Genomic DNA, 18,687 nt, shown 5'->3' on the forward strand with positions numbered 1-18,687 from the left:
GTGGACACCACAGACTGTGCTGAACTTAAAGAAAGTCATTTATTGATTGATTGCAAAACAGAGCCCAATGAGGAAAACCTGATAACATACTGAGGAGAATCACTAGACCAAGGAGAACAGATGCTCTGACAAAGGGGGAGGCAGCAACTGTAAATTTACACACAGTATGGCAGTAGAGGAAGTGGAAACAGGTGGGGAGAACGAGAGACAGCTGAACTAAATCACAGAAGAGGAGACAAAAGCAAAGCACAAGGAACGCTGAAGCTCAAAATAAAGCAGGAAGTGAAATAAGCTCATAGAGCTCCCCCTAAAGGTCAAGGGCTATACTAAAACTTCGATGTTTTACAATGTTTATATCGCAGCATGCTAACATGCAACCTTTGACCTATGAGCTTTAAGCATTACATAATAAAGTCATATATATTTTATTATCTTTACCCATATGATTGGAACAGAATTGGCTGAAATCTTCAGCTGTTAAAACGTGACATTTTCAGATATCCAGTGTGTGATTTTGCAATATTTTGTAGTCATTGTGACATCAAAGGGCATTGGATTGAAAAAACAAAGTGGTGGTTTCTTGAATTTTTTTCCAAGGATAACTTTGACCTTGGGTGCTAATAATGAAGGTCAAATGCTCGTACTGAATTTCAAATTTGGTGTGACCTTGACCTGATTTTTGCCAAAATTAAATCAGCTCAAGCTGTTATTGATATCTACCATCACACAAAATTTGAGCAGGATATCTTGGAAACTGTAGACCATAGACTGCTAACAAACAAACAAACAGAACAGATTGCATGCTTCCCTCCTTCAGCGGGAGAGTGAACATTAGACTTGACACAGATGCATTAAACTCTAAAACAAGAGCGGATTAAATGCACTAAGTGGAAAAATACATAAAACAATACAAACACTTAGAAAACCAAGAGTATTTAGATAAACAAAACTCCCAAAACACTGTAAATTGACTCAAGACCTTGATATGATATGACCAGCAGTGCATCATGTCTTGTTTTGGTTGAGCTTTTTAACATCCACGCAACCAAGTCTTTTTGCAACCAGAGCACTTGCCCCCTGCTGGACACTAAGAAGAATGCATGTTTCAGGCAGCAGTCAGATACTTTTCTGATCTGCATCATTAATGGATGATTAATATATGACTTATATAATCAGATGAGTATCAATCTCTGAAACCGCTATCACTTTGAGGAGGTTCTTGGTTTGTGGCTTTAGATATGAGTTTTACTTCCACTCAGCGTTTGCTTGTTTAAATCAGACAGACTCCTCTGTCTGAGAGCATGTGAACTCACTAAACTGTACCGACGGGGTCGCTGGGACATGAAAGTCAAGCGCAGGCCTTGAGAGATGACAGCGCAGTTTTACTCTGCACGCTCGCTCATGCGTCGCTTGTGTAACTGACAGATCCTCTCACAGAAGCTGTAATTCAAAGACAGAGGGATCGTCTCAGAAAGAGATGAGCATGCAGTGCACGAGCGCTCAGACATCAGGATGCTGTCTGACTTCGGCGCTGTCAGGTCTCCATTTGCTAATGTCTCACTCCTCCACAGAATTATGCTTTTAGTCTCTAGTCTGATAACTTGACGCAGCCTCCGAATGAGTGAGTGCATATGCAGTCTCTCACATTTAGGGTATTCTGAATGCTGAGCTCAAACAAAGGGATTTGTCAGTGTTGGTAATTGGGCACCAGTTTGTGATTTTTTTTTTTAAATGGGCATTTCAGTGAAATGTTCTAAAAGATCTGAAGTAAAGAACTGTGATGTAATTTTTATTTTGTCAGTTTTGAGACAGGCTGAGGCTGAAGAAAGTTTCGCTGCTTTTGTTCCACTTTACTCATTATTTAAGCAGAAGTATTAAGACAAATAGATTATAAATGTCTACAGAGCGTCTGAGCTATTATTCATTGTGAGTGAAAAGACCCAGTTTAGTGCTGAGCAGTTCACAAAGGTCGGTAATGCATTAAAGACACTGCGACTGTGATGCTGTTGTTTTTAACTGACAGCAGAATCTTATTTTTACCAATAAAATTAGATTCAGATCTGTCAATAAAAACATGGTAACTAAAGGAAATAAAATAGACTAAAGAAAGCCTCTTACGCTGTGCAAGAAACACACAGAGTGGCATAAAATGTTGTAAAAATGTTAAGCACATTTAAATTCACATTAATTTATGCAATTAAAGCTTAAAAATCAAGAGTAATTCAGATGTCAAAATGTCTTTTTTGACTTTTAAAAACATTCATTCATTTCTTTTTGTGCCTAGAGTCAAATGTTGATGGTTTTGCAACACGAATGCACTTTTACTGTGTCAGTAAAATATTTCTGATTTACTCTAAAAAAAAGCAGCGTTTTCATCGTTAAACAGTTTGCTTTCTATATTCATTATATACACAGTAGTTGTTCTACATAATAAATAATTCACACAAATGTTACTGTTAAATCCCAAAATAACAAGCGTCTCTCCTTTGAACACAACATGAAATGTTAAAGGATCATCTGTGCTCATCACGCACTCATTTTAAGATGCATTATATTTTTGCATGTGTGGTAATGAGCGCCTCTGAATAGCACTGTGGACTTTGATAGATGAAAATGACAGAACATCATAGATCTTATGGATCACGAGACTTTCTTGACTCCTCGTCCCAGTCGCTGCAGCTGTCATTCACGCAGGTGCTTTCTCTTATATATAATAGTCCTCAGAAAAATATCAGTAATGCTAGCAGCAGAAAACCTCACAGAAGACCTCCTCTGTAACAATAAATCAAACAGAACACACAAGAATAACAGATGTAAATAATTATCAGTGTTTGCCTGCCTATTTGTGATTGTTTGGAGCGCTAATACTGTTTTCTGCCCTTTTCCCTCAAATTAAACAATTAAAATGAAGAAGTATTTTATTTACCAACAAAACAGACTAATTTGTATTTAAAATGTCCTAAAAAACAGTGTTTTTTTTTCACATTAGGATTATTATTTTCATTAGTCAAAGCCACAGGAGGATGGTGATGCAGATGGACAAAAGAGCCAGGCATGTGACTCCTACTGTATAACAATAAACGTTTTCAAGAAATGGCTGCAGAATTTTTTTTTCAAACCATTCCTTCCTCCAGAGATGCCTCACAGATCAGTCGAGAGATGACTGAGACGGCATCAGAACGAACAGGAATGTTACACTGCTTAAAAATATTTACAGAGTTAATGTGAAGGTGAGTGCTCGTTTGTTTAGAAGTGAGTGTGGTAAATGTTTTGTCCTTTCAGATTGTGCACCGCACCCTGGCTGCCATGCTGGGATCTTTGGCAGCCTTAGCTGCTCTGTCTATCATCGGGAATGTAAGTCTCTCTCGTTATTTGATTTTACTGATTTTTTAGGGATGCAGTGGTACATTCAGAACATATTATGAACGCTTTAACATATGATTCATGTATTTGAGTTATGGTTGAACAGTTATTCAGGCGTAAGTACGTTTTGTGCCACACAATACAGACAAAACCAGTGGAAACTGCAGGATTAATTTCTGAAATGTCATGATTAATTTCAAAGTTTGTCATTCATTAACATCTATGTGTTTCCAAATTTAGTCACTGGCCCAAGTTTGAGAGTAGTGGACATTTTCACCTCAGCGGGACGCTTTGGGAACAGAGCAGTCATTCGTGGTCCTAGTTCCACCTGTGCTTTTGTCTGCTTCGGCAAATGAAGCAGGAACTGGGCCAGCGAGGAGTTATAGCAGCATCCAGACACAGCCGTACCCAAAAGTTTAACGCTGTTAACGAGTCTGATCATCATTTATTAAGCTTGTCCTTTTGTTTTTTCCCCTTCAGATCCAGAAATTCTTGATAAATCTGTGTAATTACATTCTTTGTCTCTCCCACAGAGACCCAGCCTTGTTACAGTGGTGGAGTGGATCGACTATGAGACGCTGGCTCTTCTGTTTGGCATGGTGATTAACTCCTCACATGTTCACTGACTCAACAAATCTCAGAGCATTAAAAAAAGAGCTCTCTGACTCTCTCAACTGCACTCTGCGCCCTTTCTATCAGTCTTCTGAATGTCTGACAGCGAAATACATTTCTATGGAGGCGAGTGAAACGAACAACAAAAAAAATCCAGTCTCCATGGAAACAAACATGTCCTAAATATGTCAGTTATGGTATAAAATTATGAAGAGGGAGTTTGAGACATTTCTGGAATCCATTTAAAAGCAGTTTCAAATCCTCGAACTTACCTGTAAAAACATTTTTGAACTCATCGCGATGATAATAAGGAAGGTAATAAAGAGACACGAGTATTAATGAACCCTGGAACTCAGGCACATATTTCATTCTGACCATCTCATCCAAGATAAACAGCATCTTATTATCTTAGGGGGCCGTTTCTGAAATCTCACAGGGAGATATAATCTTACTTAAAGGAAAATTCTTCTTTTCAACAACACAGATGGTGCTGGTGGCCATTTTCTCAGAGACTGGCTTCTTCGATTACTGTGCAGTGAAGGTAAGTTGATTTATGATAATAATAATGATAATATTAATAATTGATGTTGATGAGAAAATTAGAAAAAGTCTGAATGAGAAAGCTTCTCTCTAAAAGAGAAGATGGCAGCAGGGTTAAGGTTTGCAAAGCTGAATCTGAACAAACCTCACGACTTCTGGAACAATGTTCTTTGAACAGAGGAGACCAAAGTGGAGAAGTTTGTCCACAATGTGCAGCAGCATGTTTGGAGAAAACCAAACAGCGCATACCAACTGTCAGCACGGTGGTGGAGGGGTAATGATTTGGGCACCCTGCAGTCATTGAATTAATCGTGGACTTCTTTGTAAACCAAAGTATTCTAAAGTCAAATAAGAGGCCATCTCTGTACTACAGCTAAAGCTTGGCCCAAACCAAGTCATGAAACAGGACATTGATCTCAAGCACAGGAGCAAACGTACAACAGAATGGACCCCGATCTGAAAGAAATGAGCTTTGCATGAATATCCACAATCCTCAATGATCTGAAGCGATGCTGCAAAGAAAAACGGGCCAAAAGAGATTGATGAAGTCACATTTACCTCAGGTTATTGCTGCTGGTTCCACAAGCTGATGACAACTCTCTTTGTCACATGACTGTAAGTAAGAACACAAAGGCCCACATACAGCATCGAATTGATTTTAAATTTCTGTTTACTTTCAATCACGTGGGATCCTGTTCAACCTACTTAAATTTGGAAGGTGACAAGTTTTTGTCGATACAAAATATTTGTTTTTTTTGCATAAGATAATTTTAGCACAAGATGATCACTTCTGATGAATGTCTTGTGTGCGCTCGCTAGATTAAAAAAATAACCTCAAGATATTTAAGGGGCTGTAGGATGCTGAGCGGAAGTGTATGAAATAAGCTGCCCGCTTGTGAGATGTCTCGACAGGCTTTGAGCTATTTCTGAAATTAGCAGCAACACACGACACGACTGTAGTTTTGATTTTGACTTATCCAATGTCACAAAGGTTCACAAAGGAGGACCTTTCCAACGTCAGACAACCTATCAAGTTTGCAAATCTATCTGTAGCGAACCCCCCCGAATGAAGGATGACACTTTACTGATGACGTTTTGAAGGTTTAATGGCAGTAAACCATCAATCTCACCGTAAGAGCTGGGGATGTATACACAGAAACAGCGTGTAAGCAAAATAATCCACACTCTTACAATCGTAAACCTTATAACATGAAGTTCGTTTCAACGTAACATTTAACAAATGTAGCGACTGTCACAAAAACATCTAAACGTCTCCTTATTTACATCATAACCATACCTTGTGCCTCTATCAAGGGGGCTGCTAATGACAAAAGAAATCACCATAGGCTCCGTTAAGCCATCACTTTTCTAAACTCCCGCGACTGCTGCTGAAAACTGCGCCAAAAACTGTTTTACAGGAAATCGTCCCATCAAAATAAAAGCTTCTACACACGGACAGGAAGTTGGTAGTAGAAAACAGGAATGAGTGCCAAAATAAGGTGCAAAGAAAGGCATTCAGGGTTATTTACACTCCCACCAAAATTACGAATAATTGGTTTACATAAGAACCAAAATGAATAATTTTCCCAAACAAAATAACCCATGTAGGAGTTACCTTAGGAACTTTCTAACAACAATACAAGTTTTTGTACTGGACGCTCAACAACTGATAGTTTAGTAGAGCGTTGACCTTTATTATTGAGTCTCTTTTCTCCAAGTGAGATCTTTACCCTTCGCACAAGTCCATCTTTTCCACTGACAGTCTCTACAACTCTTGCAAGTCTCCATTCCCCTCTGGGTGCCAGTTCATCCATTTCCAACACAACATCACCTACTTTTAGATTCCTCTTTGGTGAGTGCCACTTTTGCCTTGAAATGATGTTGTGAATGTATTCTCGTCTCCAGCGGCTCCAGAACTGCTCTGCAAGGAACTGCACGCGGCGCCACCTCTTCTTGCTGTACAGGTCCTCATTTGAAAAGGCACCAGGTGGGGGCAACGGTGCATTGGATTTCATGTGCAGCAGATGATTGGGCGTGAGCGGTTCTAGGCTGTTGGGGCTGTTCAAGTTATCTATAGTCAGAGGTCTGCTATTGACTATAGCCATGGCTTCATAGAATAACGTCCGTAATGAAGCATCATTGAGTCTGTCATGAGCCAGTGACAGAGTGGTATTCAGCACACTTCTGACAGTCTTTATCTGACGTTCCCACACTCCCCCTGTATGACTAGCATGGGGTGCGTTCATCACAAAGTCACATTGTTTTTCAGTCAAGTATGTATTTAGTCTCTGAGTGTCTAGCTCATTTAAAGCTGCTTTAAACTCATTCTGAGCACCAACAAAGTTCGTTCCCTGGTCACATTGGATGTGTCGAACTGCACCTCTGATTGAAATGAAACATCTTAATGCATTAATAAATGCATCAGTAGACAAGTCCTCTAAGAACTCAATGTGAATGGCACGAGAACAAAAGCAAGTAAGTAGGAGTCCATACCGTTTGTGTTGTTTTCTTCCCTCAGTTGTCACAAATGGACCAAAACAGTCCATGCCACAGTGTGTGAAGGGAGGAGAGGGCTCTAAGCGATGTGGAGGTAGGTCACTCATCCTCTGACCCTCTGGAGCTTTGCGGAGTCTGCGGCAGATCACACATTGTCGGATGAATGAGGCAACTGTTTTACTCATTCCAGGAATCCAGTAGCCACTGGATCTGATTTCATTTATGGTGAATCCCTTTCCTTGGTGTTTTACTTTGTCATGACAGTGAGATATTATGAGTTTGGCTGTACAATGTTCTTTTGGGATCACGATCGGGTGTTTGAAGGTGTCACTCGTTGCATGCTGGAGTCTCCCTCCCACCTTGAGGAGACCATCTGTATCCATGAAAATGTCCAGTTTAAACAGTTTGTTATGATGTGGGAGCTGTTCTCCTTTCTTCAGCTGTTTTATTTCCTGTTCATACACTTGACTTTGTACATGTCGAATGATCACAAGTTCAGCATTTTTCTGCTCACTCACTGTAGCTGATGCATTTGACTTGATGTGTCTAGCCCTTCTTATGAGACGTGCTACAGCCTTAATTGCTTTGGACCAGGAGGAGAACTTACTTAGACATTCAGCAAGACTTACAGTGCCTGTGACTTTAGTTAACATTGTCTGTACTTTTCTGACTTCTGGATCTCCTCCCAGCTCGACAGGTTGTGCTGTGGGCAGTTCATTTTTGTAGTTCTCATTCTTGTTCAACCTTCTCCTTAAGTGTTCCAGTCTGATCTCTGCAAGCCTTCTGTTGTCTGGTAAGTTTGGCCTTTGCTTGAATGGAAGAGGCATCTCACAGTATCCTTGTTCATTTTTCTTTATCCCTTCCTTAAGTTTTTCCAGAAAAACGACATCCTCTTGTGAGACCGTTTTGTCACATGCCTTTGTGTCCTTGAAATCTGATTCAAGAACATTGATCATGTCCATTGGTGTTACAGCAGGCATTTCCTTTACCATGACCCTATGGCACAGACTTGTTTCAGTTTCATTTGACTCTGATGAGCCACCAACAATGCTCCACCCTAGGTCTGTCTGTATGGCAAATGGCTCATTGTCTTTTCCGAGTAGAACCTGTTTTGGAGCTAGAGTTCTGGGACAGTTAAATCCAATGAGTAGTCCAACATCACAACTCAGGAGAGGGGGTATCTGATCAGCGATCTCTGACAGATGGGGCCATTGCCTTGCAGTTTCATTTGTGGGTATGTTGTCATAGTTAAATGGGATGTAGTCCTTTGTGTAGGAGGGTGGAAGGTCGATGTGAACATCTGAATTATAACCTCTCACACGTAACCCTGCTACTCTCTGGCTTTTGACTGTCATGTGAACTCCCAGCATCGTGGTTAGTTTTAGCTTAACTGGATGGGATGCTGCTTGTAACTGGTTAGTTACCTCCTCACTGACAAATGTGTTGTCACTTTGTGTGTCTAATAAAGCGTACACAAGCTGCTCTTTAGATGGACTCTGAGTAGTGGAAACCCACACAGGAACAATCATGGAGGTACTACCTGATTGACCCACCTTAGTAACATTCAGAGCTGTGGCTGCCATGGTATCATTTTCTGTGGTTGAAGCGACGTTTGTAGAGCTCTGAGGCCTTTCATTTGCCATGTGACTCTCATTGTGCAAACAGGTGGGGTGTCGTCCTTTGCAAGTGTCACATTTGTGGCGATGACGACAGTCTCTGGCATTGTGGCCCACCTTTAAGCACCCGTAGCACAGTTTATTTTCCTTCACAAATGTCCGTTTGTGGTCTAGTGACTTCTCTGAGAAGCTTGGGCACTTTGACAACTGATGACTTTCATCTTTGCAGAACATGCAAGCCACCTTTAACCTTGTGTCATTTGACTTAGTTTTTTCTCCTTGTACTGTGGCTTGTGTAGTAAAGACTTGAGTCACAGATCTGTTTGGTTTGGTCTCCCTTATGTATCTTTTCTCCAAGGATGAGCTGCATGAATAGAGTGCATATGAAGAAGTCACAGGATTACATGCAATTTCTGCCTCAAGTGCTACAAACTCTGCAAAATCCTTGAAAGAGGGAAAATCTTTGCCTTTCATGAGAGCAACTGTGACTTGACGGTTCCAACGCGTTGCAAGCCATTCTGGAATCTTATGCAATAACTTTTGGTTTTCCTCACAGTCACTTAGTATCTCTAAGCCCTTTACATGTGGTGTTGCTTGCAGACAAGTTGTGAGGAAATCAGAAAAGGCCCGTAGACCTTCTGCATCTTTTGAGTGGATTTTAGGCCACTTTGACAGTTTGTCTCTGAATGCCTTTTGAACAACAAATGGCTGACCGTAGCGTTGGTCAAGTCTTTTCCATGCATCTTTGTATGCCTCTTCATCACTGCGGTGGAACGTGCCCTCAAGACACTTAAGAGCAGGACCAGTGATATACCTTTTTAACAAATGCAGTTTTTCAGCTGGAGATATACCTTTGTGGCCCACCAGTGAGATGAAGGAGGCCTTCCATTCGATGTAGGTGATGGGATCTCCGCTGAACACGATGGGCACAGGCACTGGAATTCTGCTTACTGCTATGCTGTCTTGAATAGCTTTAGCCAGCTGCAATACGTCTGTGGGAGGCGATGGAGTGACAATTTGTGAGTGCAGTTGTTGTAGAGGATTATTGACAGGGATGGATGCATATTGTTCCACATGTGGGTGATATGAACCTGTAGAGAGCTCTGAGGCTGGTTGTGCAAAGCTTTGGTTGATAACAGACATCCCATTGCTCTGTAACATTAACTGACTGTCCATATCAACTTTAAACTCCTTCTCATAAATCTCTAATTTTGCACGTGCTGCTTGCCTTTCCTTTTCTGCTTGTAAACGTTCTAGTTCAGACCTTTGTGCATCCAATTCCCTCCTGTGTTTCTCTTCCATTTCTCTTATTTTTTGTTTTTGTTTTATTTCCTCTTGTGTGATTTTATACTGAGCTTCTTTTGCAGCTAATTCTGCAGCAGCATCGATTCTTTTGGCTGCAATGCTTGCTTCAGATTGGTAACTTGACTGTGATGCAGTACCAAATATGGACTTAGCATGTTCATAAGCTAAGAGCTGATGGAGGCGCTGCCTTTCTCTATCTGCATCATACTCATCTATAGCTGCTAAACGCTCAGATATGATTTTCATAATGTCCTTTGTCACTGATTCACAAGAGTCCATTTTGCGCCTTATGACATGGGATGGTTCATTACGCTCTCTATATTCACTGTATGCTTTTGTCATATCATTTACTGTCCTTTCAATATCATCAGCCATTTCTGCTAACCGTGAATCTGATAAATCACTTTTCAGGTCTTCTCTGTATACTCTGGCCTGGCCTTTCCAATGTTCATAAATGGTTAGCAGTTTCTTCTCTCTTTTATTCTGTTCATCTCTTTGATATAAGAGCATTTTCTCCGTGGGCACACTGGGCCGTTCTGACCGCCTTGGGAACGTTTCATTAGCTGTTTCATCAGCTTCGCATGTTAATTCCTTTCGTTGTTCCTTTTCGTTTAACTGACCTCCTTCTATATTTTCCATTTTGAGAGCAATTGCTTGTTACCGGACCGCTGCTGTAGCTTGCTGCTCCGTGCCGTTACCGTTCCGATCGCAGGAAGCTCTCTCTCGCTGCTCCCGGAGGCAAGCTCTTACTGCTCTCGGAGGTAAGCTCTTACTGTAGCGAACCCCCCCGAATGAAGGATGACACTTTACTGATGACGTTTTGAAGGTTTAATGGCAGTAAACCATCAATCTCACCGTAAGAGCTGGGGATGTATACACAGAAACAGCGTGTAAGCAAAATAATCCACATTCTTACAATCGTAAACCTTATAACATGAAGTTCGTTTCAACGTAACATTTAACAAATGTAGCGACTGTCACAAAAACATCTAAACGTCTCCTTATTTACATCATAACCATACCTTGTGCCTCTATCAAGGGGGCTGCTAATGACAAAAGAAATCACCATAGGCTCCGTTAAGCCATCACTTTTCTAAACTCCCGCGACTGCTGCTGAAAACTGCGCCAAAAACTGTTTTACAGGAAATCGTCCCATCAAAATAAAAGCTTCGACACACGGACAGGAAGTTGGTAGTAGAAAACAGGAATGAGTGCCAAAATAAGGTGCAAAGAAAGGCATTCAGGGTTATTTACACTATCTTTACATCCTGACCTAAAAATACAGTAACAGCAGTAAAGGCTGACAAGGATGACATTCGTTGTGTTTCGAGGTGAAGTTCAGAAAACTAAATCTTCAAAATAATCAGATTTTATGGGGTTTTTTCCGGGAAGAAGTGCTCTTTAACTGCAACTGTAAAAAAAAAAGCGCTACAGTTTCACAGTCCTATCTGTCCTCCATATGACAGAGGAATACACATTCTCAAATTATTCTCTTGCTCTACTATTGAAGATAACACATCCGTCTTCTCTTTTCAAAGAAGGTCAAAGTCTCCCATCAGAAAAACAGCAAACTTTTATACCGAATGTGCGCTGTACATGGTGAACGAGGACGAGCACTTTTGTGCGTCAGGTACAGCGAGTCCTGGAAAACAGTGAGATCATGCAAGCATGTAAATTTTAAGTGCGACTTGGAGAAGAAGCAGCCACGCCAAATTAAAATGTATTTTCAGAGAAGAGCTCAGCAGCTCTCACACATCACACCGTTACCTTTGAAAGGTGGCCATTCTGACCTGGTGATGTAAGAGTGCTGTTTTAAAGTGGGAATCCATGTGCAGTTCTTTATGAATCTTAATGATATTATATCTTGTGCTACTATGGAAAGATTTACATATTTTTAGATTTTTTAAACACACCAAAGAACAGTCAGAACTGGTCCGAAGCTGTGCCGGATGTGTTTTCTGAGTCAGCTGTTTTGGCGGTGCCGATAATAAACAACCTAACCTCATCTCTCCATTATCTGTCTCCACTCGGCAGGCTTACCAGTTAGCCAGAGGAAGAGTGTGGCCCATGATCATCATCCTCTGTCTCATTGCTGCCATTTTATCTGCTTTTCTGGACAACGTGACCACTATGATGCTTTTTACTCCCGTCACTATAAGGTGCCTTTTTTTTAATACACACACACACACACACACACACACACACACACACACACACACACACACACACACACACACACACACACACACACACACACACACACTGCTGTCCACTTGGTTTGAGTGTGGCTGTCCTGCACAAAAGGTTAAAGGATCAATACCAACATCCTTTTCATATTTCTCTATTTACCCCACCCTTTGTAATCTAATCATGACTAAAGGGCTTTTCTGTCTGTCTGATTTTGCAGGTTGTGTGAGGTGCTTAATCTAGACCCCAGACATGTCCTGATTGCAGAAGTAATCTTCACCAACATCGGAGGGGCCGCCACAGCTGTCGGAGATCCGCCCAATGTGATTATAGTATCAAATCAGGACCTGCGCAGAGAAGTAGGCACCTTCACAGCTCGAATATACAGTAATCATCTAGCAAAGCAAAGACATTACTGATGTGTACAACACTGACAGGTAGATTTACTTGTTAGTACTGGCTGAAAAAAGGATTGAGGCTAAACATCTTGCAGGTGTTTGGTAAAAGTTTACACGATGCATATCACACTGGCTTGTGAACTCCTAATTTCAAATCTCACATTTTGCGTTTTTGGCTTCTTAGAGCCTGAAGTAACCATACTTAGCTTAGCCTCCCTGTCGTGTTCGGGTCAAATCTGACTTAAAACACTCAGAAATATTGTGTTTTACATCTGATTGCCTCAAGGCATCATGACATCCTCCACACTATGCACTTGAACATTGATGATCACCACAGGAAATGTCTACTCAACCTCCTCCATAAACTTAACGACCCCGTGAATGGCCCACTCAGTGACCAAATGAAAGACCCATTGAATGACCTACTGAATGACCCACTGAACTGAATTTGGGGGGGACCACAACTGGAGGGCTATGGGGTAGAAAGTTAAGTTATAAGCTCATGATTAAAAATGATGATTAATAATGGTTAAAAAATAATGACAAACCTTTTCTTTTATCATTATCAGTTTTTTAAAATTTTATTGAACAGCTGTTCTTTTTCCTTTATTTAAATCTGTTTTTCAAACCGGACCTTGTGAGGATTTCAGTCAGCAGGTAAAATCTCTGCACGGAGGAGGAAAAGCGTCTGTGTTACAGCATGAACAGACTGAATACTGAGGTTTTATAAACAGGCTTTGAGAATGTTTGCTAAATTCAGTCATGATATTTAACTTGGTATTAGACTGTACAATAATTCAGTCTGAAGGGACAGAATTATTTTTTTTAATTGAATGTAACTTCGATCTACAGGAGATGATAATGAAAATAATATTTTTCAGTTGTGTACAGTTAGTGTTTCCTTAAAGGTTGCATGTTTTTTAAGCCTTCATATTTTCTCATACAAACTGAGGAATTAACAGCCTGATGCTGCATTTCCAGCACGCACACGCATGTACACTGTACATATAGACTTTTTCCTGTCCTGTGAGCAAATGTAATCATCTGTGTTTGCAGGGTTGTACATCTGCAATCTTTGTTTAGCGCAATCTGTCCATGTATTTATACAGTCGTGAGTGGTGACCCTTGTTTACGTTGATGTGTAGGTGATGAATGGAGATGTAGTGGCAATGAATCCAATTTATATTTTTGCAGCAGCTATCATAAATCACAAGAATTAAAGATGTCAAGATGTCGGTGGGAAAAGAAGCTGCTACCTCCTCTTATTTCAGTGCAGCTGACCAGCGTTACAGGTTGATTTTATTTCTGTTCCTGGTCAAAGGTTTGCATTTACACATGTACAGTGTTTGTGTGAAAGTCCATACAGCCATTTTCCCTTATTTTCTTACATGTAATCATTTGCAGCAGCTGTGACAGCTGTGTAGCATAACACCTTCTATTCGTTCACCTTCCTGTGACGTTTGTAGCAGTATAAGCTTACAGTGTGTTGGTAAAGCCATCTACATGTGATGTGACCCCAGCTTTGGGGTTAGTCTCTGATTAAACCTGTGAGGAAGACTGCCACTCCTGATGCAATAATGTGTGAAACCATGTAACACCCAGCTTTTTTTCCAGTGGTGGATGATGTGTTATAAAAGTGTTTTCAATCATCCCATCTCTGCTAATGTGTCAGGATATGCAGGATCTGCAGTCAACGGAAAACATTTTTAGTATCGGAAGCTTTCTGGTTTGCAGCCCTCTTTCAGTTTGAGTTCAACTAAATCATTTTAGTGGATAAAGTTCAGAATGAACAGCAGGATATCTGCTGGCTGCACCAGAAACCCCTCAAAAGTGGCTGTTACACTCTGCTTAGCCTCTGAGAGATCCACGGAGAGCCGGCTCCCTTCCTGTTAATCAAAATGAACCAGCAGTATTTGCAATGAGTCAGGCCTCAATGAATCAGAGTGCTTCTATTAAGTAGCCCACATTTTATTTTAGTTTTCAGGAATATAGCATATTGAATCGGTATTGATGATTGCTGTTACAATGAAGCTGATTTTGCTAATGAAATGCCAGCATCCTGCTTACGTATCCTGATCGGTGTAGTGAGGTTTTATGACAGGATGTTAGGAGTGTGGTTAAAGCAAAGCAGAAACCTCCACGTGTGTGGAAGTAGCAGCCTGTAGTGATGGACACCTGCGCCATGTAGCTGTTGATAGAAAACTCTCTGCTCCTTCCTGTTTTGTGAATGTTGTAACGTGGCTTGTGGTTGGATTATGTCCCTCATACTTACAGAAACAGTATTTCCTGCAATCAAAACCAGGTACAAAATCCAAAGTTAATTGTCTTAACCCTTGTTTTTACTTTTGTGGGCTCCATTTATTCTGGAAAGCCCAAGAAGTCAGAAAGTGGAACTTTTCCCATTTTTAGAAATTGGGAGTTCTCTACTACAGCACATTATAACTACTTTCTCCTTCTGCTTCCTCTGGATGCTCCCTTTAGGATCATTAGCCTCCATCTCATCCTAGCCCTCTGTCACACCAACCCTGCATGCCCTACTTCCTCCTTCATTCATAAATCTTCTCTGTAGTCTTCCTTTTACCGTGTCCCTCCTTTGCACATGTTACACTATCTCATCCTTGCCTCTAACTTTTAGAAACATCCAATAACTTTCAGGTTCAGCTGTCCCTCTGATGTATGATCTTTTCCATCCTGGTCACTCCCAGTGAAAAGCTGCCACAGTCTGCAGTCCCAGTACTACACCAGTACTGCCTTGTCAAGTTGATCTGTATTCTATGATGATCCATGTTCTGGCTTAACTAAAATCCAGCCATTATTCATTACCTGAGCCTTTTGGAAACCCACTTAGACACAAGTTGTCATCTGTTGCACAAGTTTGGACAAAGCTGAAACAGCAGTGACAACATTTTACTAAGCTAATCAGAGCAGAGTGTCGCTGTCTGAAAAGGGCATTGACTTGCATGTTCCTCTCATAACCTTCACTCTTTGTATACTCAGAGGAGCATGATGCTAAATCTCTACAAGACATGACATTTTCACAACTGCTTGATGTGACATCTGTTCAGTGCATGTGACATTTTGGCCTTTGCCGACGCGAGCAATATGTGGTCTCCGGGTTACTGTAGCTCCTGTAGCACCAGGTTTCCACAGCCCACTGTCCAGTTTGTCTTGGCTCCATTTCCCAGGTGACAGAACTGCAGGGTTACAGCCACGGCACACTCGTTCAGTCATGTCTGGCCCGCGATAAGCACAGCTTGTTTGTGCGTGCGCGGTCTGCTTACCCGTTAGTTAGTTTGCCTGTTGGCTTGTATGTGGCGAGGGGATTTTAGGGATCTGGAGATGGAAAGAAAGGCACGTCCGTAAAGTGTGTATGCGTTTAGGTTCTGCTCCTCATCACAGTGTCCGTCTCTTTAGCTTGTTGCAATCCAAGGTACCATTGTGCATATGAAAACTCTGGTATCATTTCACAGAGGGACTTTCCTTGCCAATTGGATCCCCTCCAACCAGAATCGTTGACATTGGCTCTGAAATATGGACATACCGGGGTCGCAGTTTATGGCTGCAAACAGAAATACAATCACATCAACAAGTTTAAGTTTCTCTCTTTTTGGTCTTGTGACCGTCGCAAGCACATATTGTATTCATTAGGCTGCGGGCACACAACATTTTATTATTCTTCAGCTTTTAGTTTCATCGCTGAAACCGAGATTTTAACAGGAATTGTGAATTTTTTTCATAAACAGCAGGTTCATGCAAGCAGCTGTTCTCAGTCCACCAGGCTGCCCTGCAGGTCACTGCAGATGGAGAGCAGGTCTCCATGGGGGTGCGCATAAACCAGGATGTAGCCGGGATGTGCTACAAGTGACAAAATTAACTCTGTGATCCAAAGGGAATATGTGGATTAAATCTGCTGTTTAATAATTCAGACACTTCCACTCATGTTTAGTTGCATCACCCTTTTACTATTAACCAGTTTTATCACTGAATATCAGAAACGTGTTCTTTATACTGTGAAAGCATGTGAAATAAAGGCAGCGTGAGCTACTTGCAGTGTCTTTAAATGTTGCTCAATGAGAAACACCCAAGTGTTTATTTATATTTTGTTGTTTTTCTGTCACTTTAAGTTTCCTTACAACAGGGAGAGACCATTTGGAAAAAAAGAGGAAAATTTTATCCCAAAAATGTATTTTTTGGGAGTCACATGAGAGGACCATCAGTGAGCAGAATCCCAAATGAAGGCAGGAGATAGTGGCTAGAGGTGGTGGAGCAGATGGCTGATGGAGATAAAGAGTGAAATGCAGTGAGTGAGGTGGAGACGGGAAGGAGGAGGGTTGATCGGGGAACAGAGGCTGATGAGTGAAGTGAATCTGACAGCGTGGGAAACTGAAGCGACGAGGAAAATAGAGCAGCAGGAATTACAAAGGAGAGTGTAGACAGAACATGAAAGATCGCACCGATTTGTGTGCAATAATCAAATTCTGTGTCATTTCGCTCTTAAATCAAAAATTCCAGGTACGCTGTGCGGCTCATACTTACAGTTTGGAGTGTGAATGCACCTCCTGCTATCCTCAAGAGTTCAGTGCTCTCAAGGCCCTTTATATAGTAAGGAACATAGTCTGACATCATTATAATGCACTTGTGTGGGAGGACACTTTAGGTAGCTGCTTTCCTGAACTCTGAGTTTTCTTTCCTCAGAACACCACACGACTTTTTTCACACTGTGTCTCTCCATAAAAGTCCATCGCTGCATGCACACATTTTTTGCCTAAGCCCAGGCTCAGTTTGTCATGTTTGGGTGAAATTCGACCAGACGGCAAATGTCTAACACATTTTCATTATGTTTCCTACAGGGGATTGATTTTGCCAGTTTCACAGGCTACATGTTCCTCGGAATATGCCTCGTCCTTTTTACCTCATTTCCTTTCCTGCGGATGCTCTACTGGAACAAAAAACTTTACAACAAAGAGTCCATTGAAATAGTTGGTAAGTAGCACTGCTTTTTTCATAGACTGATACTCTAATCCTGTAGACTGCTGAGGGTGACACCTATACTCAAAAAATTCTAAGTAATATAATTACATGTAATTACATGTAATTTTGTAATTTTTTAAACACTGTAAGAAAGTTAACTTTCATGAATTCTGGCTCTAATGTTCTAATGTTTGCAGTAGAGTAAAAAAAGATGATAATACTTGTGGTGTCTTAGGGCGGAGCTTTGACTGACAAGATGCTACTCTACCAGCATCCCTCTGTTTCTCAGTCAGATCCACTGATTATGGTCAAACATGGTTTCAAACAATCAAAATGGTGATGTCACATGTCCGAGTTTAACATTTTTTCAGTTTAAAAAGTAGTTTTTTGGGTTAATTTATGTTTTTCTACATGAAAAATATTTTTTAGATGGTTATTAAGCTGAGTGGACTCGAGTTATAAAAAATTATAGTTACCTGCTGGATACAGCACAACCTGAAATCATTTGTGATGGTTTTTGAGTATTATTAAGAAGAGTATTAACTCCCAATAACATCTTTGCACACAATAGCTTCCCAATAAACCTTCTCAGGCACTGGCCTCACACAAACATAATTAACTCGGCATTACAGCCTCATCCCTCTAATTTCCACTTGAGATGCGTGCTGCCTTCAGTTTTCACTTTTTCAATTTCCACACTGTTCCACTCACACTGTTAGATATCTCTGCCATCTCCGATATTACATTTCTGGATCATATATTGCTGCAAAAAGATTCTGTGTGTGTGATGTAATAGTTCATGGTTGTGTGTGTGCGTGATTTTTTTTTATTGTATTATTTAAAGTAGGTTACTTAATTTGGAGAGGTCTGAAAAGGTCATGCTCAATGGAGCCTCTCCTGGAGGTTTGTTATTTAGGAACACAGGACAGAACTCCCTGTTCCTTTTTATACTAAAAACAAAAAACAAAAACATACAAAATAACCAAAAAAAGTACTGTGTTCGCCTTATTGAGAAGGGAGTGGAATTGTAAAATATTCATACTTTTTGCTGAAGAGTAGTCTTCAGAGCCGGGTGATACAGATTTCCACATCAGTCAAGGTTTAAAAAAAAAAGTTTATAATTGGAACAAAGCCTGTGATCCAGTTCGACAGTCAAACCAAGCTGCCCATCATGCACGTGTAACATTCTTCAATCTCTT

The 18,687-nt window shown here is 40.8% G+C and overlaps 1 protein-coding gene across 2 annotated transcripts in view; it reads left to right on the forward strand.

The window, feature by feature from the left end:
- The window catches only part of oca2 (oculocutaneous albinism II), an 81,104-nt gene that overhangs the window by 16,179 nt on the left and 46,238 nt on the right, over positions 1-18,687 (forward strand). For both annotated transcript variants that reach the window (XM_085398419.1, XM_085398417.1), the window contains exons 10-15: positions 3,283-3,354; positions 3,897-3,962; positions 4,460-4,516; positions 11,967-12,091; positions 12,340-12,478; positions 17,368-17,500. In XM_085398419.1, coding sequence (XP_085254545.1) covers positions 3,283-3,354; positions 3,897-3,962; positions 4,460-4,516; positions 11,967-12,091; positions 12,340-12,478; positions 17,368-17,500 — 592 coding nt within the window. The remainder of the gene's footprint in view (positions 1-3,282; positions 3,355-3,896; positions 3,963-4,459; positions 4,517-11,966; positions 12,092-12,339; positions 12,479-17,367; positions 17,501-18,687) is intronic.

Source organism: Rhamphochromis longiceps, linkage group LG23, assembly GCF_057381845.1.
Source record: "Rhamphochromis longiceps isolate RC_006_pf linkage group LG23, R_longiceps_female_GT1.1, whole genome shotgun sequence".
NCBI lineage: Eukaryota > Metazoa > Chordata > Actinopteri > Cichliformes > Cichlidae > Rhamphochromis > Rhamphochromis longiceps.